The sequence below is a fragment of the Perna viridis genome, chromosome 8 (assembly GCF_037379345.1).
Source record: "Perna viridis isolate PV_CMFRI_1.1 ecotype Kerala chromosome 8, ASM3737934v1, whole genome shotgun sequence".
In the NCBI taxonomy this organism is placed as follows: domain Eukaryota; kingdom Metazoa; phylum Mollusca; class Bivalvia; order Mytilida; family Mytilidae; genus Perna; species Perna viridis.
Window position 1 is genome coordinate 14,416,028 of NC_142452.1, and position 21,884 is coordinate 14,437,911.

Genomic DNA, 21,884 nt, shown 5'->3' on the forward strand with positions numbered 1-21,884 from the left:
TGTTCTGAATTAGGGGATGACCATTAGATTTTAGGGGGGACAAACTTGGCAGAATTTCAAAATAAATATTTAGACTCAGAACTTTTTGGAAATAATTATTTTGATCCTGATGATGAAACAAAACATATTTTGATCCTTTTAATTCACTCTGATCCAAACATTATGTGTTTACATAACGGTATATGAAAATACTGGTATATAATTTGGTTGGTTGTATGTGAAAAACAAGTGTTCACAACACTGACATGGTGAACTAAATATTTTGATCCAAAGAAATCTTACTAGCCCTCCCTTCAATAACAAATGGTTGTCCCCTAAAAGAAGGACTTAAAGAGTCTGTCCATGTAGAAACAAGGCAGTTCCTATAATATGGATGGCACATGACAAATTTTATCCCACAGAATTTTTTGTTTCATTGTAATTTTTCTGTCTTGTGTATGTAAAATAGGACAAAGATTCTTTTAAATCAACCATGGATGGTTTAGAAAATTATTTTATTTTAAAGTTCACTTAGAAAGCAACCAAATTTGAAAGGGTTACCTCCCTTTTTCAATGAATTTCAATTTATTTCTCTATTACTGTTGCAGTTAATCAAAAACCAACATTCAACTTTGACAAAGAATGCATTTGCATTATGAAATAGTTGTTTTTTTAAAAGCAGCAACACTGCCTGGTTTTTGCATGTACACTCTCTTAAAATGTTCATCAAAGAAGTGTTACTCCATTTGATTATTATAGTCTGTATTGAATTATGATCAAGTTCCCCATATCTCAAATGAATTGAACATTTTTTATTTATGATTTTATTAATAACATGATGAAGAAAAATGTAATATGACAATATACATCAGTCACTGAAATCAAATGATTTAAAGTCATCCTTAAATGTTTGTGCTAATCTGGTTTCCTTTTCTTTTGAAATTTTACAATTTCTCCAGTCAACTCTTTCAGGCATGTTCAGGATAGGTGGTCCTGCTAATACATCTCTGTGAAAATATACACATGAATGTTCATTCTTGGTCATGATGGGAGACAAAACATGTAATGTATGATCATCATCACCTATAACTGGTAATTTTTGTAACCAGTATACATGTGTACATTACACTTTTTTGAGATTGTAAAAATCTTAAATGGTTAAAAAAAAATATTTCAAGGGCTACTCTAATAGTCCACATATACATTAAGGTAGATAATACCTAGTTTTTCTCCAAGATGGACCCTCAATGAATTAAAATTTAATGTAAAAAACGTAGGTCACTAAATTTGACTTTGAGATAATGGAGCCTTATTCAAGCTACTTATTCTACTATATTTTATATGGATTCTGTTGGAAATTTTCAATATTTCACTAACTTTAAAAAAAAAAACAAAACTGGTAGATAAAATTTCTTAAAACTTTAATAAAGAACACTTTACTGACATTCTTTTATATTTAAAAACAAAAACTGGGGGTCATTGAACTCTATTTCTTGCAACATTAACAACAACCTAAATTCCATATACATTTTAATAGAACATTTTCCTGCCATATCTTCCCTTGAAAGAAGCTTATCAAAAATAACTTAATTTGTATATCTCCCCTTAGAAAGTATGTCCATTTATCTCCCCTAGAAAGAGGCTTTTTGAAAATAATGTTTTTAATTTTAACATTCTAATCTCTATGTAAAAAAATCATTTAAAGTAATATAGAAATATTATTTTACATCATTTAACACACTGTTAGTTAATAAAATATATATATGTCTGTATGATTTTGCAAGAAAATAGAAAAGTTTGCCCTGTGTAATGGGTATGATCTAGCTTAAGTCTTGTTTTCATAACTTAAGAGTTACAGCATTAAGTGTTAGAAACAAAGGTCAAGAACTTTGAGAGCCCATGTTGGACATTTTATCAAATTTCAGCAGACATTTGTGTCCAGTCTTTTACCAGCCTAGATCGAGAATTAACTTAAAAAAAAACCTTTTTGTAGTTATTTAATAATGGAATAAATAATAAATATTGGAATTTGTGTTATTCCATCACGTACACGGTTTTTTTACATATATCTGAACGCATGAACGAGTTCGTTTTTAATCACATGTGGATGTTCTGACATGTAAACAAAACATCGTCTCTCTCGGACTTTTTCATCTTATTGGCAAACAGCCGAAAATTTCCGAGTGATGAAAAAAAAAAGTTGTTTATTTTAAAAATGAAAATCACGAATACATTTTGTGTATTGATTTGAATGGGGCTGTTGACTTCTGTATTCATTCGATGAATTAATAATAACATAAGGTATACTGATACATAGTTTCAGCACCACATGCTTTCGTTATCACTGAAAAATTGGCGGGAAAATGGATCTGTCAATCTTTTGCTTATTTAAATCAAGTTCTAAATATATGAAAATTCTCCAAGTCGATTCAATTAATTCACATACGCAATAGTGCTGCACATGTTGCGTCAATTTAATTAATTGCAATCAACTAATAGGTTACAGGTAAAATCACAGGTGGCTGCACATCGGCAAATTAATATTGACGTACACCTGTCAAATAATTTTCAATAAACAATTAGGAGACGGGTAGACAAGATGTTTATAAAGTAAGAAAACCACGCTGACTATAAGTTATAAGAGTTGACAATTTTTTTATGTCCGATATTGGAAAATGGTTGTCGGACATTTGTAATATTTGTGGGTCAATGACCGGCATTTTTGAGGGTTTCCGGTTCCTTGGTAAGAACAGTACCTTCCAAACTGTATAGGGAACTGTTTTGATATTCTGTGTAATAATTTCTCCCCTGTAGGAATCTCTGCATAAAAGTAAGGGGTCCCAGCTGGTACAATCTGTAAATAAATAAACACAAGTCCTTTGAATTTTAACAATTCTCTGCTATGAAAACTGACTTGCATGTACTCAATTGAAACAATATTTTTAGCAGTAGTAAAATAATTGAGTGATCATCTACCCTTTCACCATAGCAACACAGATTTTTTTACCAGGAAATAATGTTCTTTCTAATTGCAATGAATTTCATTTCATTCATCATTTTAAAAAAATAGTGAAACACAGCTTGCTACTGTAACATATGTTAAACCCTGGACAGTTGGGGCAATAGGGATGCAACATCCAACCTGATTTTGATCAAATATTTTGAAAATTTGTCATTCTTTCCAAATACAGAAGATGTGCAATTGATATAACTTCCAAAAAGTCTTATTGGATTTCAAGAAAATATATTCCAAAAGTATGACAATTAACCTCACTAATATTATTCAATACAAACTAACAGGAGTGAGTCAACTTAGGTTAACAAAGTAAAAAATATCATATTGAAAAATTGGCCTGAATATGTTTCATCCAGCTTAAACTGTGTTCTTTTAATATACACATAAATGTAACTGACATATTTCTTTTGGTTTGTTACAAGATTTACTGTATCTTCATGTAAAAACTGTTCACTTACCTGTTTAAGATCAGAATGTTTGGGAATTTCACTGAGTTCTAAATTTTCTTCTTCAGCACACTGTATGAATGAGTCTTTTAAATCCTGAACACAATCAACAGGCACTGGCACTACCTATGAATGATCACAAGAGGAACTTAGGTTTTTAAGTTGCTAACTTTTTTTGTAATGATTTGGTACTTTCATTTATAAAAAAAAATAGAACTTGAAAAAGTAACCATGGAAAACTGGAACTGTAAAAACTAGCACATACATGTATAATATGTTTTCAAACTGTAATTGCGTTAGTACAAATTTTCATGGTATGGTGAAATTAAAATGTTTGTAAAATTATGATTTTGTGTCCTTGATATTGATATGTTTAAAAAGTTAAGTACATTTCATTGGGAACAATACTGAATTCACTTTAAAATATTGCCCTAATCATACATGTATATCATACTGAGTGGTTTCTTTGTTTCTTTGGGGGGCCGATGCACTCCTTTTCAATTTGAAAAATCTTAATTGACCAATCTGAATGAGTGTAAAATCACATATCCAATGTATGGTGTAGTGTGAAACACCAAACACCTGCATCTGTAAATGCACCGTGTAGTGTAGAACACCAAATACCTGCATCTGTAAATGCATGGTGTAGTGTAGAACACCAAATACCTGCATCTGTAAATGTATTGTGTAGTGTAGAAGACTAAATACCTGTATCTGTAAATGTATTGTGTAGTGTAGAAGACTAAATACCTGTATCTGTAAATGTATTGTGTAGTGTAGAAGACTAAATACCTGTATCTGTAAATGCTGTGTCCTGTAATTTCTTTCAAAGAATACAACTGCTTTCCCAATCTGTTTATAAAACTTCTTCAAAGCAGATTTGTACCTGAAAATTCATTTCTGATTGATTAGTTTTTATTTGTACTAATGTGCTGAATTTTTCTGAAAATGTCTATGCCAAAAACTACATATGTTTGTTTCCTTTTTAACCCATGAAGTAAAATTGGCCCTGTGCAAAATATTCAATTGCCTTTTTATGAATTTAATTTTCTACTATTATAGAATGGGCATTTTATGCACATTTAAATTCTTGTTAATGAATAAAAAACATATTTCCTATTTACCTTGTAAACATCATCAGGGTAGGTTTGATAATGGGGAAACAGAAATATTTGTTAAGTTTGATATTCAAACATATCTTCACACATATCTCTGCTCATAAGGCAAGTGACTAAATTCAAAGACTATGCTGTGAAATCTCCATATTTGTTGGGATTTGTAATGAAGGAGGAATGAAATTTAGAAGATAATTGTACAGCAGTTAGTACTGGTGATCTGTAGGATATCATATAACTATTACATATAAATGTATCCATGAAGTGCATGTAGATTAATGCCTCCCAACATCTTACTAAATTTCACTTGATTGACTTAAGAAAAGGTTTTAAACAGATAAATGAATTGGCCTATATAGATAACCCAATTTAATTAAAATTAAACATATCAATTATTCCATTCAGTCACTGCATGTAGTGACTGAATGGAAAACTGATAGGTCTACTAATTTTAATCAGATTAAAGATAACCTATAAAAGTAGAGAACATGCATTTCAAGTTAAATAAATTTATTGGATGATTTTAGTTTTAAGTTGTTCATGTATTTTAGTTTAAGATCAATCAAACAGACTGTGATGTGTACTAGTACAACCTTTTGAACTAGATTTTCTAATGTACTAGCTCACTGAAGTATAATTGTCATCATACTCATTCTGACTCCAAGCAACCCAGTCATCATTGTAGCTCCCATATGCTGCACACATGCCAGAGAAGCAATGACTACCAATTTAAAATCTTTGGTATGATTTTGCTGTGGAATGAATTTGATAACCTCCCACACTTGAGGCTACCACAACTAACACAAAACATCCTAACTATGGGTACAAATTGTGTAGAAGGAATAATACTGACTGTTTGATTTCATCCAGAACTTCTGATGGTGCTGCTGTTGTAGACTGATGGTGGCCAATAGGTAATATCAGAATGTGATCATCTACCAGTCCTCCTTTGGCTAGAGCTAAATATGTCTATAACAAAAGTAAAAATACAAACATACATTGTTGCAGTTTTCTGCCATACCTAAGTTTCTATGGAGAAAGTGTTGTTGCTTCAATAGTTCTACTGTGGCCATGTTTTATTTGTGTAGTTAGTTGTTAGATATAGATAAAGACTGTCTTATGCATTCTGGTACAATTTCATACTGCTGTTGACTGTGGGGAAAAAGGAATAAGATGGATTCTTCTATAACAAATAAATTAAAAAAAAAGTAAGAGGGGAAATATGCTGATTTAAAAGCAAATTATTTAATATGACAAAATATAGTTGGAGCAAACACATGCCATTATCAGCTATTCTATGTAGAGAAAAAAAATCACCCACTTAATTTAAGTTCATAGTTTCCATAGCAACTAAAAATAATTTTAAAAGTGTTATGAACATATTCCAGTATACTTAAATAGACCAAACATTTCTTGAATTTTCTTGAATTTTGAAACCCACCTTTCTTTGATGTTTACAGAGAAAGACTCTTTATATTTGTAACTGCATATGCAAACTTAGTTTTTGATTGAACACCTTAAATACCAATACTGTTATTTTAGAAATTACTTCGTGGATTTGTATTGTAATTTTGTCATTTCAGACCAAACTGTGATTTTGATGTTTCAAAATAATGCCTTAATTATATTAAAATCTTAATTATTATGCACAGGTGGATGACTAGAGATTAAGATTGAATCTATCTGTGTTTGAACTTAAGGTCAAAGTTTGACAACCATGGTATGTGATACATCTATATGTCTTGTGAGTTGATTTACCTCAAGCAAAGATTGAAAAATGAAAAAAAGTTATGATTTGTTATGGATAGATGGGCAGACAGATCACTAGAGGATGTTTGCAAAAAGTATATTACAAAAATTTTAGAACTTACATGTTTTTTAAAAGGCAAGCTTCAATTACAGAATACAATGTATACCATTTGTAAATAGTGTACTTACATGAGTGCCTACACTAACTACCAAATGTTTCTCTACTTCAGGGCTTCCTAAACAAAACCAGCAAGGTCCTGTTGGCTCCTCTGATAAAAAGATAGGATAATTTTATCAATCTAAGGTAGATCATACATTGAATGAATATACTTTATGACTTTAATGTAAAAAATCAGGTCACCAAACTTGATTTCAAGATAACTGACCTTTAATAAAGGCAATTCTATATGAATTCTGTGGAGAATTTCATTATTTCGCAAACTATAAAAAAAGTAGTAGATAGAATTTCTTCTAAATTTATAGAAAAAGGTAATTGGGTTCACCAAACTTTTTTACTTACAATATTAAAAAAAGCAAAAAATATCTCATTACATTTCAATAAAACCCTTTTCAGCCAATTATCTTTCCTTAAAAAAGGCTTTGTAAAATAATTGTTTTTAATTTTCCCATATAATTTTTTATATAAATTCTTTAAAGATTATTTAAACATACTGTTTTTACATTTTATAAGATGACGGAAAGAATGCTTATTGTAATAGGTGTGATCTACCTTAATCAAAAGGCTTGTGACAAGCATACATGTATATAATGAAAATGATAATATACTAGACTAATATTCCAACATGTCAGCTTAGATAAGGCATGTTGTACTTTTATTTATTATTATTTATTTTTTTGTTTAGTATACTTCAAGCTGTAACTCAATTTGTTTGGGTGGTGTGATTTATCTGTCATAGTTTACTTATAGTTTTACATAGATTTGTGCATGTACATGTAACACAACCAAAATGTCTACATAGAAAACATTCCTATATATAGAACAATACTCTGATTGTGTCATACAATCTGTATTGAATTAACATCCCTTCCTTAGTGAAGGACAATTCAGGTGCAAAATGGTTTGTCAGAGAATTCATACATGTAGCTGAACAGCAACAACATTATAGCTGATGCAGGTTTATCTTACTGTGTTTGATTTGTTTCCTATCTGGTCCACCATCTTTGTTACCAGATCTTTTCTTCCCTTTTTCTTCTCTAGGTGTCATGTCATAGAAAAACTGCGATGATTGCTCTCTCTGGAATGGGAAAATATAAAAAAAAATACAATAGAATTACACATTTTATTGCAGCACTATACATGTATACCACAGCTTATATTTCATATTTTCAACATCATGTAGAATTCACCATAGCAACCTACATGTTTATTTAAAAGAATTTTTTTTCTTAAAATATATTCATATAATTTTTGTTCACTCTGATTAAAATAAACCCTTAACTCAACATCACAGGGTTTAGAGAAGGGGATGCTAGAAACATTAAAAGGACAACACAGGGAGAAAAATTTGCACAACACAAGGGAAATAGAAATTCAACAGAAAAAAAAAAAAAAACATTTAGTGAACTAATGATTCCTGGAAGGTTGAGCTTTTACATAATTTGCTAATCTGAATAAAAAAAGTTCATGTGATAGTCCCAATTTGTAGAAAAGTGTGCGAGACAAAAATTCCAAATGCTGATAGTGCTCGAATGTTTGGAAAAGATAGTCAATCATGAGGAAATCCAAGTCGTAATGTTTGTCAAAGAGATATGTATATCATTTCAAGTTGGATTTTTCTTGTTGTTATCAAATTTGTACAAAAGATTAAATAAAAGCATTTAGTATAATATTTATTTGCAGCTATCAAATATAACATTTAACAGGGCCTTCAACCAATTCATTATCTTTATCAAAATTTCATTCCTGAAAATCAAAAAGAAAATAAAACCAAAATTCTATGACTTAAGATGTTGTCATGTTAGTTTAAAAAAAAGAACAATATAAGAGAAAGGTTTTATATATTTATTCCATGTTTACTTATAGTTACAATGCTCAAAGTTTTAATTTAACATACTGAAACTTTATTCCAAAATTTGCTATATATGTGTCATGACCTTTAATTAAGGGAAATGAAGACTGGCATGTTTGTTTACATATGACAGGGCAAGTATTAATTGATTGTAACCATTGGTTTATAACATAACAGTAGCTGATTATTTTTAGGTTTTTAGTACATGTACCTCTTGTTGTGGTCTCAATTCTTCTGCTTTAAATGGACATTCTGTTACATCACCAGGTTGTTTGGTAAGTTCTGTTTGGTCTATTGAGGCTAAAGGTGTTATACTAAAGGCATACAGATACTGTAACATAAATAAAATCTTTGTCATACAGATATGGTAACATAAACTAATTATTTGTCATACAGATACTGTAATATAAATAAAATCTCTGTCGTACAGATACTGCAACATAAACTAAATCTTTGTCATACAGATACTGTAATATAAAAAAATCTTTGTCATACAGATACTGTAATATAAATAAACTCTTTGTCATACAGATACTGTAATATAAATAAAATCTTTTTCATACAGATACTGTGACATAAAAAAATCTTTGTAATACAGATACTGTAATATAAATAAACTCTTTGTCATACAGATACTGTAATATAAATAAAATCTTTGTAATACAGATACTGTACCATAAAAACTCTGTCATACAGATACTGTAACATAAAAAATCTTTGTCATACAGATACTATGATATAAAAAAAACTGTCATGCAAATACTGTAATATAAATAAAATTTTTGTCATACAGATAGTGTAATATAAATATAATCCTTGCCATACAGATACTGTAATGTAAATAAAATCCTTGCCAAACAGATACTGTAATATAAATAAAATCTTTGTCATACAGATACTATAACATAAATACAATCTTTGTCATACAGACACTGTAACATTGAAAATTTTTGTCACACACATCACATTTATAAATACATGTACATGTAGTACCACTTATGGGTTATTAATGAAATATTGCTAAGGTAAAAATAACAATAAAGAATGCAATGAAAATGGGTTATTGCATTTATATTAGTGACTATTTTCCTGAACAGATATTATATCACAAATGCTTGCAAGTGCAATATCAATCTTGTTGAGGGATAGTTCACAACAATATAAATGGAAAAACCTTATCATCTTGAAGTAATAAATATTTCCAGAAAACCTGATGTGCTATTACAATTTCAACAAATATTGAACTATACTTGACGTCAGTTCAAGCCCATTTTTTATTAAATCATTATTTTCCTCACACGTTCTGTTATCGATTCAGACTTGTCTTTCTTTTTATTTGTTATGCATTTCTCAGGCTCAGTTTATAAAAATCCAACATCTGTAAATATGACTGATATGCCCAATTAAAAAGAATTTTATAATTACTTTCATGAAATTCCTTTGTAAATCCACCATTTTTGTTGCTTAATTCCAATTGTTGATAAAATACTGATAATTGTATTATTCACACAAATTTTAAAATAACCATTATTTGGTAGGAATGATGCGAAATTATGTGGTAAACCATTGTTTTTGTCAAATGACCAACTATCAAAAATCATTTTAGTAACAGAATCTAGGCTTGTTTGACAATGTAAAAGTTAGGATACTGGAATTAAAAGTGATCTGATTTGTTAAACTAATATTTTACAGAGACTTTAATTATACAATTCAGCCATTTGTTCTTAATATCTTAAACATTGGTAGGTGGATATAAACTTGTAGTTCTGTCTTTATTTCAAATTTAAACAGTATGGGCATTATGTGACGCCAAGTATAGTTCTAATATCAAGCAAAACTTCATATTTGAACAGGTTAAATATACATCTAATTTCCAAATTTTTGTATCCTCTGCAACGAATTCAAAAATTTCTATTAATGCAAAGTTTTCAGATCTAATCAGAATCTGCCATTTTGTGTTGACATTTGACAGCAATACAATACTATCATAGTCAATTCAGAACGTCTCGGTTCTTTTCCAAGAATAATTTCATAGTTTCCATACAAATACAAGGATATATTGCACATTTGTTTTCTCTTGCTTTTCTATTGAAATGAACAAGTAAATAATTCTATCTATATAATAATGTCTAACTCTTAAATCTGAGTTTCGAGTACATTACCTTTCTTTTTTGAGTGTTACTAAGTTTTGCCAGACCAATGAATCTAGTAACATGTCTTTCTTTTTCAGCCAGAACTTTGTGGTTCCTAAGGAAAGAAACAAAATATTATCCTACAAAAATATTGTTAAGTGTCAAATACAGCTGGGCTATATAGTTTGTACATTTTGCTCTGTACTTTTTAAACTGCACCATTGGTGGAATCACTGATTGGCAAGGATTACATGTACCATTTCATTTACAGTAATGTCAACATTCAGAACATGAGGAGCAAAATCAAGAAAATAACACTTTATACCTGATTTAATTGTCTTGCTTATACATCACCATGCCAACTAGTTTGTGCATCTGGGGGTTCATGCACCCCCTAACATTTGAATTTGGAAGCACAGAAGGTATTTCAAAGGGTGCAAATTACCCAGCATACTCACTCATATTTCACTTATTTTGTAATCAATCATATTTCTTGAATATTGACAAGGAATGTTCTGTTCAGAAGACAGAACTAATGGTTGACCAAAATGGTTAAAGATTACATGTACAAATATCAAGCTGTATAACAGTTGAATTATCTCCCCTAGCATTCAAAAATCTGAAAATCTGTTCAACATCACTTTGAACCCAAACATAAGTAAAACAAATAGAATAAATAATCTTATAATTTTCCAGCAGAAGGCAGACTTTGGGTGTTGGAAATTTCTTACCATTCTTTTTTTCACCATTTGGTAGGATGGGTGTGTCTTCTACACATTCCTTGTTTCCACTTTCTTTTATATTTTGACGATAAAATGACAAACATCCCTTCAAGAAAGTTAGGACCAGGATAAACTAATGTTTTACTATGAAGTAATAAACTAAACGTTGTACCTATAAGGCTGTCTTTCATAGAACAAATTCTCCATACCACAAAAATGGTATCGTGGTCTCAGATTGATAGACAGCTGTGATATTAGATTAGATCCAGTCTTTGTACTGTCAAAGTCTTCCTAAAAGAAATGGATATACACAAATGTAACTTGTATAATATTTTTTCTTCCATTAGATGAAGATACTATTAAGTTTGTTTTAATCACTTTCAAAATTCAAAAAGTGTTATGCCTACAAAATTTAATTTGATTTGTAACAAGCTTTCTGATTGGTTGGTTATCTTTGATAAAAAATAAATTGTTTGGTAATGTGATGCATTAACACTGACTGGTCAACACTGCATGATTCAAATAATCCCCAACAAAATAAATTTTTGGTAATGAACAACTTCTTAATATTTCGAATTGAGTCCATTAGAAATTAAATTATACATGTTATAAGGAAAGTTTCTAACTTTTGAACAGGTTAAAAGAAATAACAAGATTTGGGCCAGTCTACACTTTTTAAAAACAATTCAATATTTATAATTGTAAATTGCTGCAAAACATGTTTTTTTTTGTTATAGCTTGTTAAAAAATACGTAACATCCTTAAATAATGGTTCATTTTCTTATGTTACCTCCTCACCAAACAAACTCACTCCTTACTTTAAAAAAACATTGGTGTTACAGAATTTTATTTTTTCAATAAAAATTATTACAGTTGGTTGACTATTTTTTGACCTAGTGGAACTGCAGTAGCCCAGTAAACACTGTGTATATTTTGAATAATATTGGTTCAATACATTTTTAGTTACAGATTACACACAGATTCATAACATAAACTAAAGTGACATAAAAAACAACAGCAGAGTAGTGCAGCTACTAGACTTGCTGTCACTGTTGGTGAAACAGGTAAAAAGCACCTTCACTGGTTTCATCAAAAACATCTAATAGGTAAATTGATTTTTAAAAAAATTCTCTGAAATAAAATTAGAAGCAGCAAATACTGATTTAGTAACTGCAGTACAAAGGACTAGATTGACCAAAACCCTGTACCAGTATTTGACCATCTGTTACATAATACTAACCACAGGTATTCCATATCTATCTACACCTCGGGGCCACTGTGATGTGATTAAAATGTCTACTCCTTGGAATTTGGTATCATTAGAAACTGGTAAAAGTAGTGATGTCACATCCTGTTGAGTGAAGTGTATTTCTCCTGATTTCCCATCTTTATTTTCTGTTCCACTGAGGTATGCAATAGTCAAACCAGAGCTTCCATTGTACATACCTTTCTTTCCTAAAAATATTGAGCTACTTTAAATTTGTGCAATGCAAGCTCATTTTATTGATGAATTTACAGTTATCCTTATTACTATGAAAGTACTTTAATTCAAGGAAACCAATTTTTGTGGATTAGGGAAGAAACACAAACTTGTTCGTGGATTCTTGAATTCATGGTTTTGATGTTTTCAGTATAGACTTCAATGGAATTCTCCTTTTTGTTAGGAACCAAATTTCGTGGTTTGGCTTATCCATGAAAACCTTGAAAATTGGTACCCCACAAACAATAGTACTCTCACAGTAGCTGCTTCAAACTAATTCTTATTAAAGAAAAAATCATACTTTCATTAAATGTCAAATTTCAGGAAAATGTGAGATTACATTCAAGACAACTTGGTAATATTCTAACATGCACGTAATCAAAAACTATTATACGGTCAGTAATTTCACAACAAGAAATAAAAACAACAAAAATACATCACAAGAACACATGAGTTAATGTTGAGTGAAACCTGCCTTAACTAAGCCCTGTTTACACTGATATATAACCAGTCACCTTTTTAAATCCCTTTATATTAGTTCCGTTGCATATTGAACTTACAAAACTCAAAACCCATAACCAAGGAAAAGGGACTCCTATCAATCCAATAGGAGATCCGTCTAAGACAGATTCCATGCATTTTCATGATTGTTACTTCAAAGATAGATAAGTTGTGTCTCATTTAACTACTCATATTCTCAAAAACTTACATACATATTGACAAATCAGTTTGCTAGCAGTTGTTTATTTAGAAAGGCACTTCAAAATGTTTCATGGACTAGATGGTCTATGCAACATTACTCAATGTAAAATTCACAAAAGTCTTCAATAAATTTTGGAAGAGAAATAAGTAAAGTTGATGTACTTCAGAAATAATTTGCCAGTATGCAGAATCTATAAAATTATGATATTTAACTTAGGTACCTAGAAATGTAATGTTCTCACAAAGATCACCGCCATCTTTTTCCTTGTAATAATCTGTATGTTCAAACTTATTTGGTCCCAATATCAATGTTGTAATAGGAACTGAAACAAGTATACAAATATATAAAATACCAATAGCTTAAACTGTGGTAATTTTTTATCCTTAGGATCACTTTTCATGAAATGCCTTTCTCTGTACTCATGAATTTTACCATAATAATCCTATAGGATAATATTGATATTTCTTGTTTGTATGGAAGAAATATAATGAAATATTTATGAAGATGTCAAGCATACATAATATAAACACAGTAGCCATCTTTTTTTGCCAGGTAAAAAATCCCTATGCATAGATTGATAAAGATGTTCTAAATAACACTTATGCTAAATTTTGTTTCAATCCATATAGTTTTTTTCAGAGGAGAAGATTTTCAAAGTTGAAAATGTAAAGTTAGGAAAATTAAAAAAAAATAATTTCAGGACCCATAACTCATTCATTCGTCAATGGATATTTCTGCAAATTTTAGCATAGGTCCATCCCATTACGCTGAACTATTTTACCCCAGCCAGATACTAGCTAAACCCAACTGTTTTTGAGTTATTTGCAAAATTCGGTAATTTTACCCATACGGTCTATTTTCAGTAACAGCCACTATGGTTTTTGCCAGATCAAAAATCCCCACATAAAAATGGTTAAAAATACTTTTAGGAACATTCATACAAAGTTTGGTTACAATCTGTTGAGTAGTTTCAAAGGAAGAGTAATCAAGGGAACCAAGGTTATAGCGGTAATCAAAAGAATGTAATCCAGGGACAAAGACCAGACATGGAAAACAGACATACACAACAAAGAACATAAAGTAACTAAAATCATACATACAAAGCAACAAAAGTAAATGAGCAACTCGGACTCCACTAAAAACTGGGAGCATTGACCAGGTGCACCAGTAGGGTAAGCGTCCTCTGCTTTTCTAGAAACACCCGCATAGTTGCTCATAAAAAGTCAAGTCCAGGGTAGACAAACGAGGGAAGGAAAACTATGACCCATTGAATAATCAGTTTTCATGGTGCTGATGGATACACCATAACGATCCACGAGTTCATGATAACGACCATAAAACTTCTGTAGTGATGACTTCAATCTTGTAGCAACATAACCCTGTTCCAGAAGCCTATTTGTTAGAGTTCTAGTGCGATACAAAAAGTCTGTGTAGTTTCGGCAAGCTCTGGCATAACGTATGAGTTGTAATATGAGTTGTAATATGAGCACTCCATACGCAGGAGCCAAAGGGATGTTGCCACAGATGAAAGGAAAATTGACAATTCTGAATGAAAAGTCATCACGTTTGTCGTAAAGTGGTCAAATGTTTTCCTTTACCATCGATTTCTAAGTGTAGGTCAAGATATGAGGCTGAAAAGATGTTTGAAAAGTTTATGGATGATGACAATGGTCATATAGTGATGGCAAAAGCTCACATGGCCTTTTGGCCAGGTGAGCTAATAAGCTGGAAAATACATTTAAATTTAGTCATGGTTAAATAATACCTTTCAGAAAAACAGAATGATCATTAAATAATATGACAAACAGAGCAGTATTGATTAGTGAAAGTAAGTCAATTATAATTGTCCTTAAATATTACAGAAAAAAACATTACCTTTCTTTTGACCTTTACTGTATGCCTCCCATTCTAAAAAGTTTGTTCCAAAAAAATCTCCAACACACAGTAAAAGCTGAAAGTGAGTGTTTAATTATTAGTGCAATAAATCCCAACTTTTCACTAAAACATATTTGGAGGTCAAGGATTTCAATCTAATTAGAATATCCACTCAAGATACGGATTGTAGTTTCTCATTACCAGAATGACCTAAAAAAAATTACCAAAAGTATCCATACTACTCTCAGATACTATAATTAGGCCTTGGTACCAGTGGTGGCTTGATAAGTGTTAAGGAATGAAATGAGATCAGATGTAATGGATATGACATTAACAACATTTTTCATATCACTTCATTTTAATAAAAATCAGCCTAAGATCATGATATCAACCTATGAGTTGCCAGTCTCCATAGATCTACTATAATGACATAAAAAAGACATTTTATTTATATGTTCATTATGACTGAAAGTTGAAAATTGCAAAATACCAACTCAAGTTATTTAATTTCAAAATCATATCTAGCCATCCAAGAAGTAGATAAAATGAACAAATACTTCAGAAGATATGGTTATCATAAACTTCAAATGGCAATCTTCAAACTTATGTCTATCATATTTGAACAAGTAATTCTTTAGTAGATGAAAGGAAGGGTAACAAACAAGTTTTCAGAACTAGAGGCTCTGAAAAACCTGAATCTCTCACCTGGCTTGATAAGCTACATTCTACTTTTTGCAAAATCAGCCATATTTTTTCATGGAAAAAAATACACATGCTAATACCTAAGAAAAAATCATATCAACTTTTATTGAATTCTGTCCAGTAGTTTCACAGAAGATTTTTGAAAGTAAAAGCATAAAAATGCAACAAAAAAAGATCAAAAAAAGACATTTTATCCAACAAGTGTTAACAGATTTTACATAACTTTTTGGGAATATGGATAAAACTTACGGTTTCAGAGATATATGCAAAAAACTGCTGTATGACCTCTACATGTACATGTATGTTCTATTTTTAGTAACAGTAGCCTTGTTTGTCTATGGATAAAAAAACTTACAGTTTCAGAAGAGAAGATCACACCTGATATCAGTTTATATCATCCTGCAAGATTATTAATACTAGAATGCATTTTCTTGTGTTTAATCTTCATATTGTAGAAAGCAGTATTAAAAACCTCTTCAATGTTAATAAATATCTTACATCAAAGTTGCTACTTTTCTTCTGTATACTTTTAACTCTGGAAAATAGCTGATCAAAATTTCCCTCTACATCACCAGCAACTAATCTGGAAAAAATATTGACTAATTGATTATGAAATATTATGCGAGCAAAAAGCCTCCTCTTAAATGTATAGAAAGTCATCTAAAAATTCTTCATACTGACACTTCAACATATTGCAATCTATTGAAGCTTAGAATAGTCAAAAACATCCCATAGACAAAATGTTTCCAAGACGTATATATTGTTTCCTTATTTTATTTGATTGGAACTATATTGTAAATGTATTTATTTAAAATAAAGCCCTTGGTGTCAGATCATGGTCATAACCCTGCATATTATATGCCAAACCAGAAACATACAAATACAGGTATACTGGTTTACTACAGGTATACTGGTTTAGCCTCTTTCTTGTGCATACCTCATTCTGGTGCAATCACAAAGTCTGATTTTTTGTTATAAAGAACAGAGGCCTGCATGTGTGGTCACACATGTACATCAACACCAACAAAGTCAGGTCAATAGGTGTTTTCTAAGATACTCCAATCAGCTCAAAATTCCAAAGTACAATGTATGGTATAAGTTTGCTATTATGATTTACTGTACACCCTTAAAATCCTTATATGCAATCAAATAAAATTCATATTTCAATATTGATTTTCAACCTACAACAGAATAAATAGAGCTGATTAATGGCATTCCTAATCAAGAACAGATGATATATGTAATTAAATGAACACATGACTAAAAATTTCACCTTTGAACCAGAACCAGGTAAATAAATTTATAGGATGAATATCCAGGCTACACGTATAGAAACAAATATACATGTCCATCTTTGTTTTTTTTCTTCATTTTTATCGAAGGCTTAACATTCTGATTACCCAAACGGAGTTAACCCAGTATAAATTCCTCCAGGCAGGCAAGGGAAATTTGATTCTAAGGACTGGTACAATATTTTTCGCAAATAACCCTCCGTATCTATTTAATTATACAGAATATCTATTTAAAAAGTGGCTGATGATACAAAAACTTGGTATACTGGGGTACCCCCATTCCATTGGTCAAAATGATATTCTTCCAATTGAGTTACCGATCTTACCAGACAACGCTAATGTTATTTATAAAAATAAAATAAAGATATTCTACTTTCCACTACTGTAAATTGTCATGTGCATGTCTTTAATTAATTATTACACCAGTGAATGAAAATCAGATGTCAACTATCCACCATTATTGTTGTACCATAATTCCATGCATTTTCGGTGCAGAGATTAAACAAGTATGGGGAGCCATAAATACATGTAGAAATATGCTAGTATTGGATTTATTGAGAAAAATATATAATACTGGACAAAAATAACTATATAGAATCTATTTTTTAGTCTAAAAGAGAAATATCTATATGTGGGAATTCAACAACTATGTTTTTTTTTAAGGCAAATTATTTCAAAATGATATTTATCTTATTTCAATTCCTGTTCAAATAATATTTGTTTGAAACTTTTTAAGATGACGGAAAATATGTTTAATATTTTAATTGATCAAATCCTCAGAAAATGTTCATTTTTTGTTAATTGGACTTTCCATAGTTTTTTCATATGATACATGACGTATTTTGGTCTCATGATTGTTTTTTTGGGAAGCTTTGCAAATGGCAGATGAAAAATCAATGTTGATTGATTGATTTCACATGTATTTTCTACATATTTAAAAAGGGATAAAATAATACGGCATACAGAGGTTTTGGAAAAGTTGGAAATATTCTTTGTTGAGCTTAAAACTTGAAAATTACCTGGAATACTGGCAATCTGATCATCATCTTTGTTGTTTACATGAAACAGGCCGGGTTCAGTGTCGGCAACCTTTGACCTCTGACCCAAGAATGTGCAATCAGTTTAGTACGAAAAGGGCTATTAATAATACATCGGAAAGAGGTACAGCAGTATAGGTCCTTCGGCTTTTGGCTTTGCTCTCCCAGTCTATATAGACTAGAGTCAATATAGTCATACTCATGGGCTTATTAAATTTACTCTACGAGTAATGACTGAATGAATTCTATTGTAAATAACATTTTACAATCAAATAAATCCAGATCTTTAACTTACACTTTTAAGGAACTGGACATTTTTTTCGAAATTTTCAACTCGAACAAATGGGCGCTGACATCTTGTAGATTCGCACAGAATACGCTAGGCCGTCTGTAAATAAAAATAATTCACCAAGGCCTTGACCATGAAATAAAACCTGTATTTAAAATTGATTTTCATATGTTTTACATAATAATTTAACAGTATTGCGGGTATATTTCTTTAAAAAAAAATTAAAATTTTCTGCGTGTCAGTTTTGTTTACAAATGGAGGACACGGAGCGGCAGGATTCAACACGCTGAAAGATTTAATTGACGTACATATATTATTTGGCATATAAATTAGTCAATGGCGGACCAGCTGGGTACAATTACTTGGTGGGGATTCACTCCCGCTTTAGATCTCCTGGATACTGGTAATTATATTTGATCTAATGCCTTAAATATACAGGTAATGTATGACTGTCAGTGTCATGAGATCGTCTTTGAATGTTGAAGATGATATGATTTTGTTGTGCATTGCTAATTTACAGTGATAATTTTTATAACAAGAATCTAGCACTGTGCATCTCATTTCCCTGCATCATCTGCAGTACAGCCATTGATTCATTACCTTAACTAATCATCTTTTTTTGAGGTATGATGGATAGTGTAATGGTTAGTGTGCTGAGCAGCTGCACGGCGAGTGGTGCCGAAAGGGTAACCCGAATTTCAGGGCTTCTTTTTGTACTTAATGAACTTCAGCTTATAGCCATCATGAGGTCACTAAGTAATGTTGGTCCTGACCTCCAATTTTGTATAAACAGAAAACCATGTTTTTATTTAACACACAACATTAGTGCTATTTCAACAAAAAATGCATGCATATATAAGGGACCGTCATCATGGTCATTGTAGAAAATGTTGTCAAATCTCTTATAATCCATTTTGTTCAATGAGAGGTTTATTTTAGTCTGATAGTAAGCAAATAATAAATCGGTGTATATAGAGACCAAATTCGTCAATTCTCCATTTCCGCAACCTATTTTTTTTGGCTTATAATACTATTTTTTTTCCCAAAGTAAGGGCTGAACTATACAACACTACTAATTTTTTTTATTTTACTTGTAATCAGATATTTTTTTTTCACAATAGATATCGTTTTTCAATTTATATAAAATAATGAGCTAGTCTTGTGATTTTTAAAGATAAGATTATACTCTTGAATTATTCTTTTTTCATCAAATTTAGGAGTTGTGGGAAGGAATTGCTTTCGTATGATTCTTTCATTTGCTGTCAAAATAGAGCATTTTGTTTAAAATGAAATTGGCGAAAATAGGTTCTCTTAGCAAAGTAGAAACCTTAATATGCTTACGTCTTTGCACACATGTATTTCTATATATCTATTATCTCTGAGCAATCTAACTAATGTTTTATTTTTAATTGGTTTCCTTCATTAAACCAGCAATAAATATAATTTCCCATGAAGGTAAATTCCATCAATGTTAAAAAATACTGTTTTTAGTGACGATAATTATCCCCTGATTCTACAACAGAATATGTGGTAATGGTTATTTTACAGAAGATGTGGACAGAAGAAAACACATTTATACCATTAACATACATGTAAGATCTTTTCATAAGAATTAAAAAGCAAAACTTCCAATATTATTAATGGTGCCTCAAAAATAATTCAAGTAATTGTAAAATTGATTGTTTCAAATGAATTGGAAAGTTCTCTCATTTATATTTTGTTTCTATTTACAGATGTAATCTCAGCATTAAATAATTTGAAACTTAATACAGATGATGGACCAGGTTTGTTTTGCCCATTAAGAATAGTAAATTTATTTGCACTTCCATTTATCACAAATTGTAGTTTGCTTTTACTGCACTAGATATTAGGCTACGGCATATTTGCATTTCGGAACAAAAAACTGTTCTGGTAAATCTGTATATTTGTTATAGAATTTGATGTTTACACTTGTGTTGTTAGCAAAATATAATTGTAGTAACATGTTGTGTGAAGGAAGGAAACATGTATATATATAGAATACTGTATAAAGAAGCATTTAGCAAAGTTTTTAAGAACTTAATAATTGCATTCTTAACATCTTGACTAAAATTATTTTGACAATTAATGTCCTAGATTTTGACTTTAACAGAATCTTAAGCAGACAAAAATACACAAAATTAATATTTCTCAACCCCCTTTTTTGGAAATAATGTTTTGTTAGAGTGTACATGGAACATTGCCTAAATCACAATATCTTTAATTCCTCTACTGCAATTAAAGACAAAATTATAGACTAGTTCAAAATCCATATTTTAATATGAGATTACCATTCATTTCAAATTAGATGTTTAATTTATGATACATGGGTCTATTGTTCTGTATATTTTAAGAAATGGAAAAATTATGAGATTTCATTGTTAAAACTATTATCATTATGGAGAATAAATTTGTATTATTATCATAAGTAAAACTTTTTGGTAGAAGAGTGTAACTTGTGAAGAATTGAAAAGCCTGATACTCATACTTTTTAGACTTGAAATTTTATAAACATGCTAAAAAGAAAATTTTCACAAATGTAATAACATTTTATTGTTTAAGATACTTTAAATATTTTGCTGGTTGGTGCTGGTGACTTAAGACATGTTATACAGACCATTGCTAGATCATACAGACACAGGAAGCTAAAGTTACATGTAAGTAGGTGATCATGTGATATGACACAACCTATATTAGGGTCAAAATGTTCTGGTCCCAATAATTAATAAAATTTGTACCATTACATTCTCTGTGTTTTTCTCTTTAAAACAGTGTATTTTTATACTAAAATGTAGTCCTTATTCAAATCAACATTCAAGTGCTCGATGAAAGTAAGTTTTAAGTCAAGACAGTTTCTTGCTGCATTGGCAGCACAGCTTCATTATTCTTTTTTTTAATAATAGTAATAAAAAATTTATTAGTTAATGTTCTTTTACAAGCTTTATTGAGATATGGCGTCTAATGAATTATATTTAAACCTTTTTTTTTATTTAATCACAGTGGTGAATTTAGAGGGAGCAAAGGGGTTTGCCACCCACCCCTAAAATTTGAAAATTACGGTATTGTCGGAAATTTTCATGAGGTTTTAATTTTTGCTATATTCATGATTTTTGGAATCATGAAAGAAAAGCTTGCCAAATTTTACATATAATTTCCATTCCATTAAATCTGAAGTCTCGAAAAAGACCTGTGAATATTACCTGCTATACAGTACTTTTTAACATGAATTTGATTTTGCACAAATTCTACCCCCATTGTTTTGTTTTCCCCCCTTTGCCCTGCATTTAATTCAATTAATG

General features: G+C 30.4%; 2 protein-coding genes across 3 annotated transcripts in view; one reads left to right on the forward strand and one right to left on the reverse strand.

Moving 5' to 3' along the window:
* Positions 1–656: 656 nt before the first annotated feature.
* LOC148609450 (pre-mRNA splicing factor CWF19L1-like) lies at positions 657–18,631 on the reverse strand. 2 transcript variants are annotated; one of them, XM_088542814.1, is made up of 15 exons: positions 18,574–18,631; positions 16,448–16,532; positions 15,248–15,323; positions 13,593–13,694; positions 12,430–12,644; positions 11,362–11,480; positions 10,498–10,582; positions 8,547–8,666; positions 7,453–7,561; positions 6,495–6,574; positions 5,410–5,525; positions 4,234–4,327; positions 3,454–3,567; positions 2,736–2,833; positions 657–986 (listed from the first exon to the last, which is right to left on the reverse strand). In XM_088542814.1, the coding sequence occupies exons 1-15, from the start codon at positions 18,591–18,593 to the stop codon at positions 848–850; spliced, it is 1,572 nt and encodes a 523-aa protein (XP_088398940.1). In that variant the 5' UTR covers positions 18,594–18,631; the 3' UTR covers positions 657–847. The 2 variants fall into 2 exon arrangements, with proteins under 2 accessions (XP_088398940.1, XP_088398939.1); XM_088542813.1 differs by lacking the exon at positions 18,574–18,631 and adding an exon at positions 18,261–18,419 and having other exon boundaries at positions 662–986.
* A 162-nt stretch (positions 18,632–18,793) lies between these two features.
* The window catches only part of LOC148609451 (dynein axonemal assembly factor 3-like), a 37,761-nt gene continuing 34,670 nt past the window's right edge, over positions 18,794–21,884 (forward strand). The window contains exons 1-3 of the mRNA XM_088542812.1: positions 18,794–18,970; positions 20,301–20,351; positions 21,148–21,242. Of these exons, the coding sequence (XP_088398938.1) occupies positions 18,904–18,970; positions 20,301–20,351; positions 21,148–21,242 (213 nt within the window). The 5' untranslated portion in view covers positions 18,794–18,903. The remainder of the gene's footprint in view (positions 18,971–20,300; positions 20,352–21,147; positions 21,243–21,884) is intronic.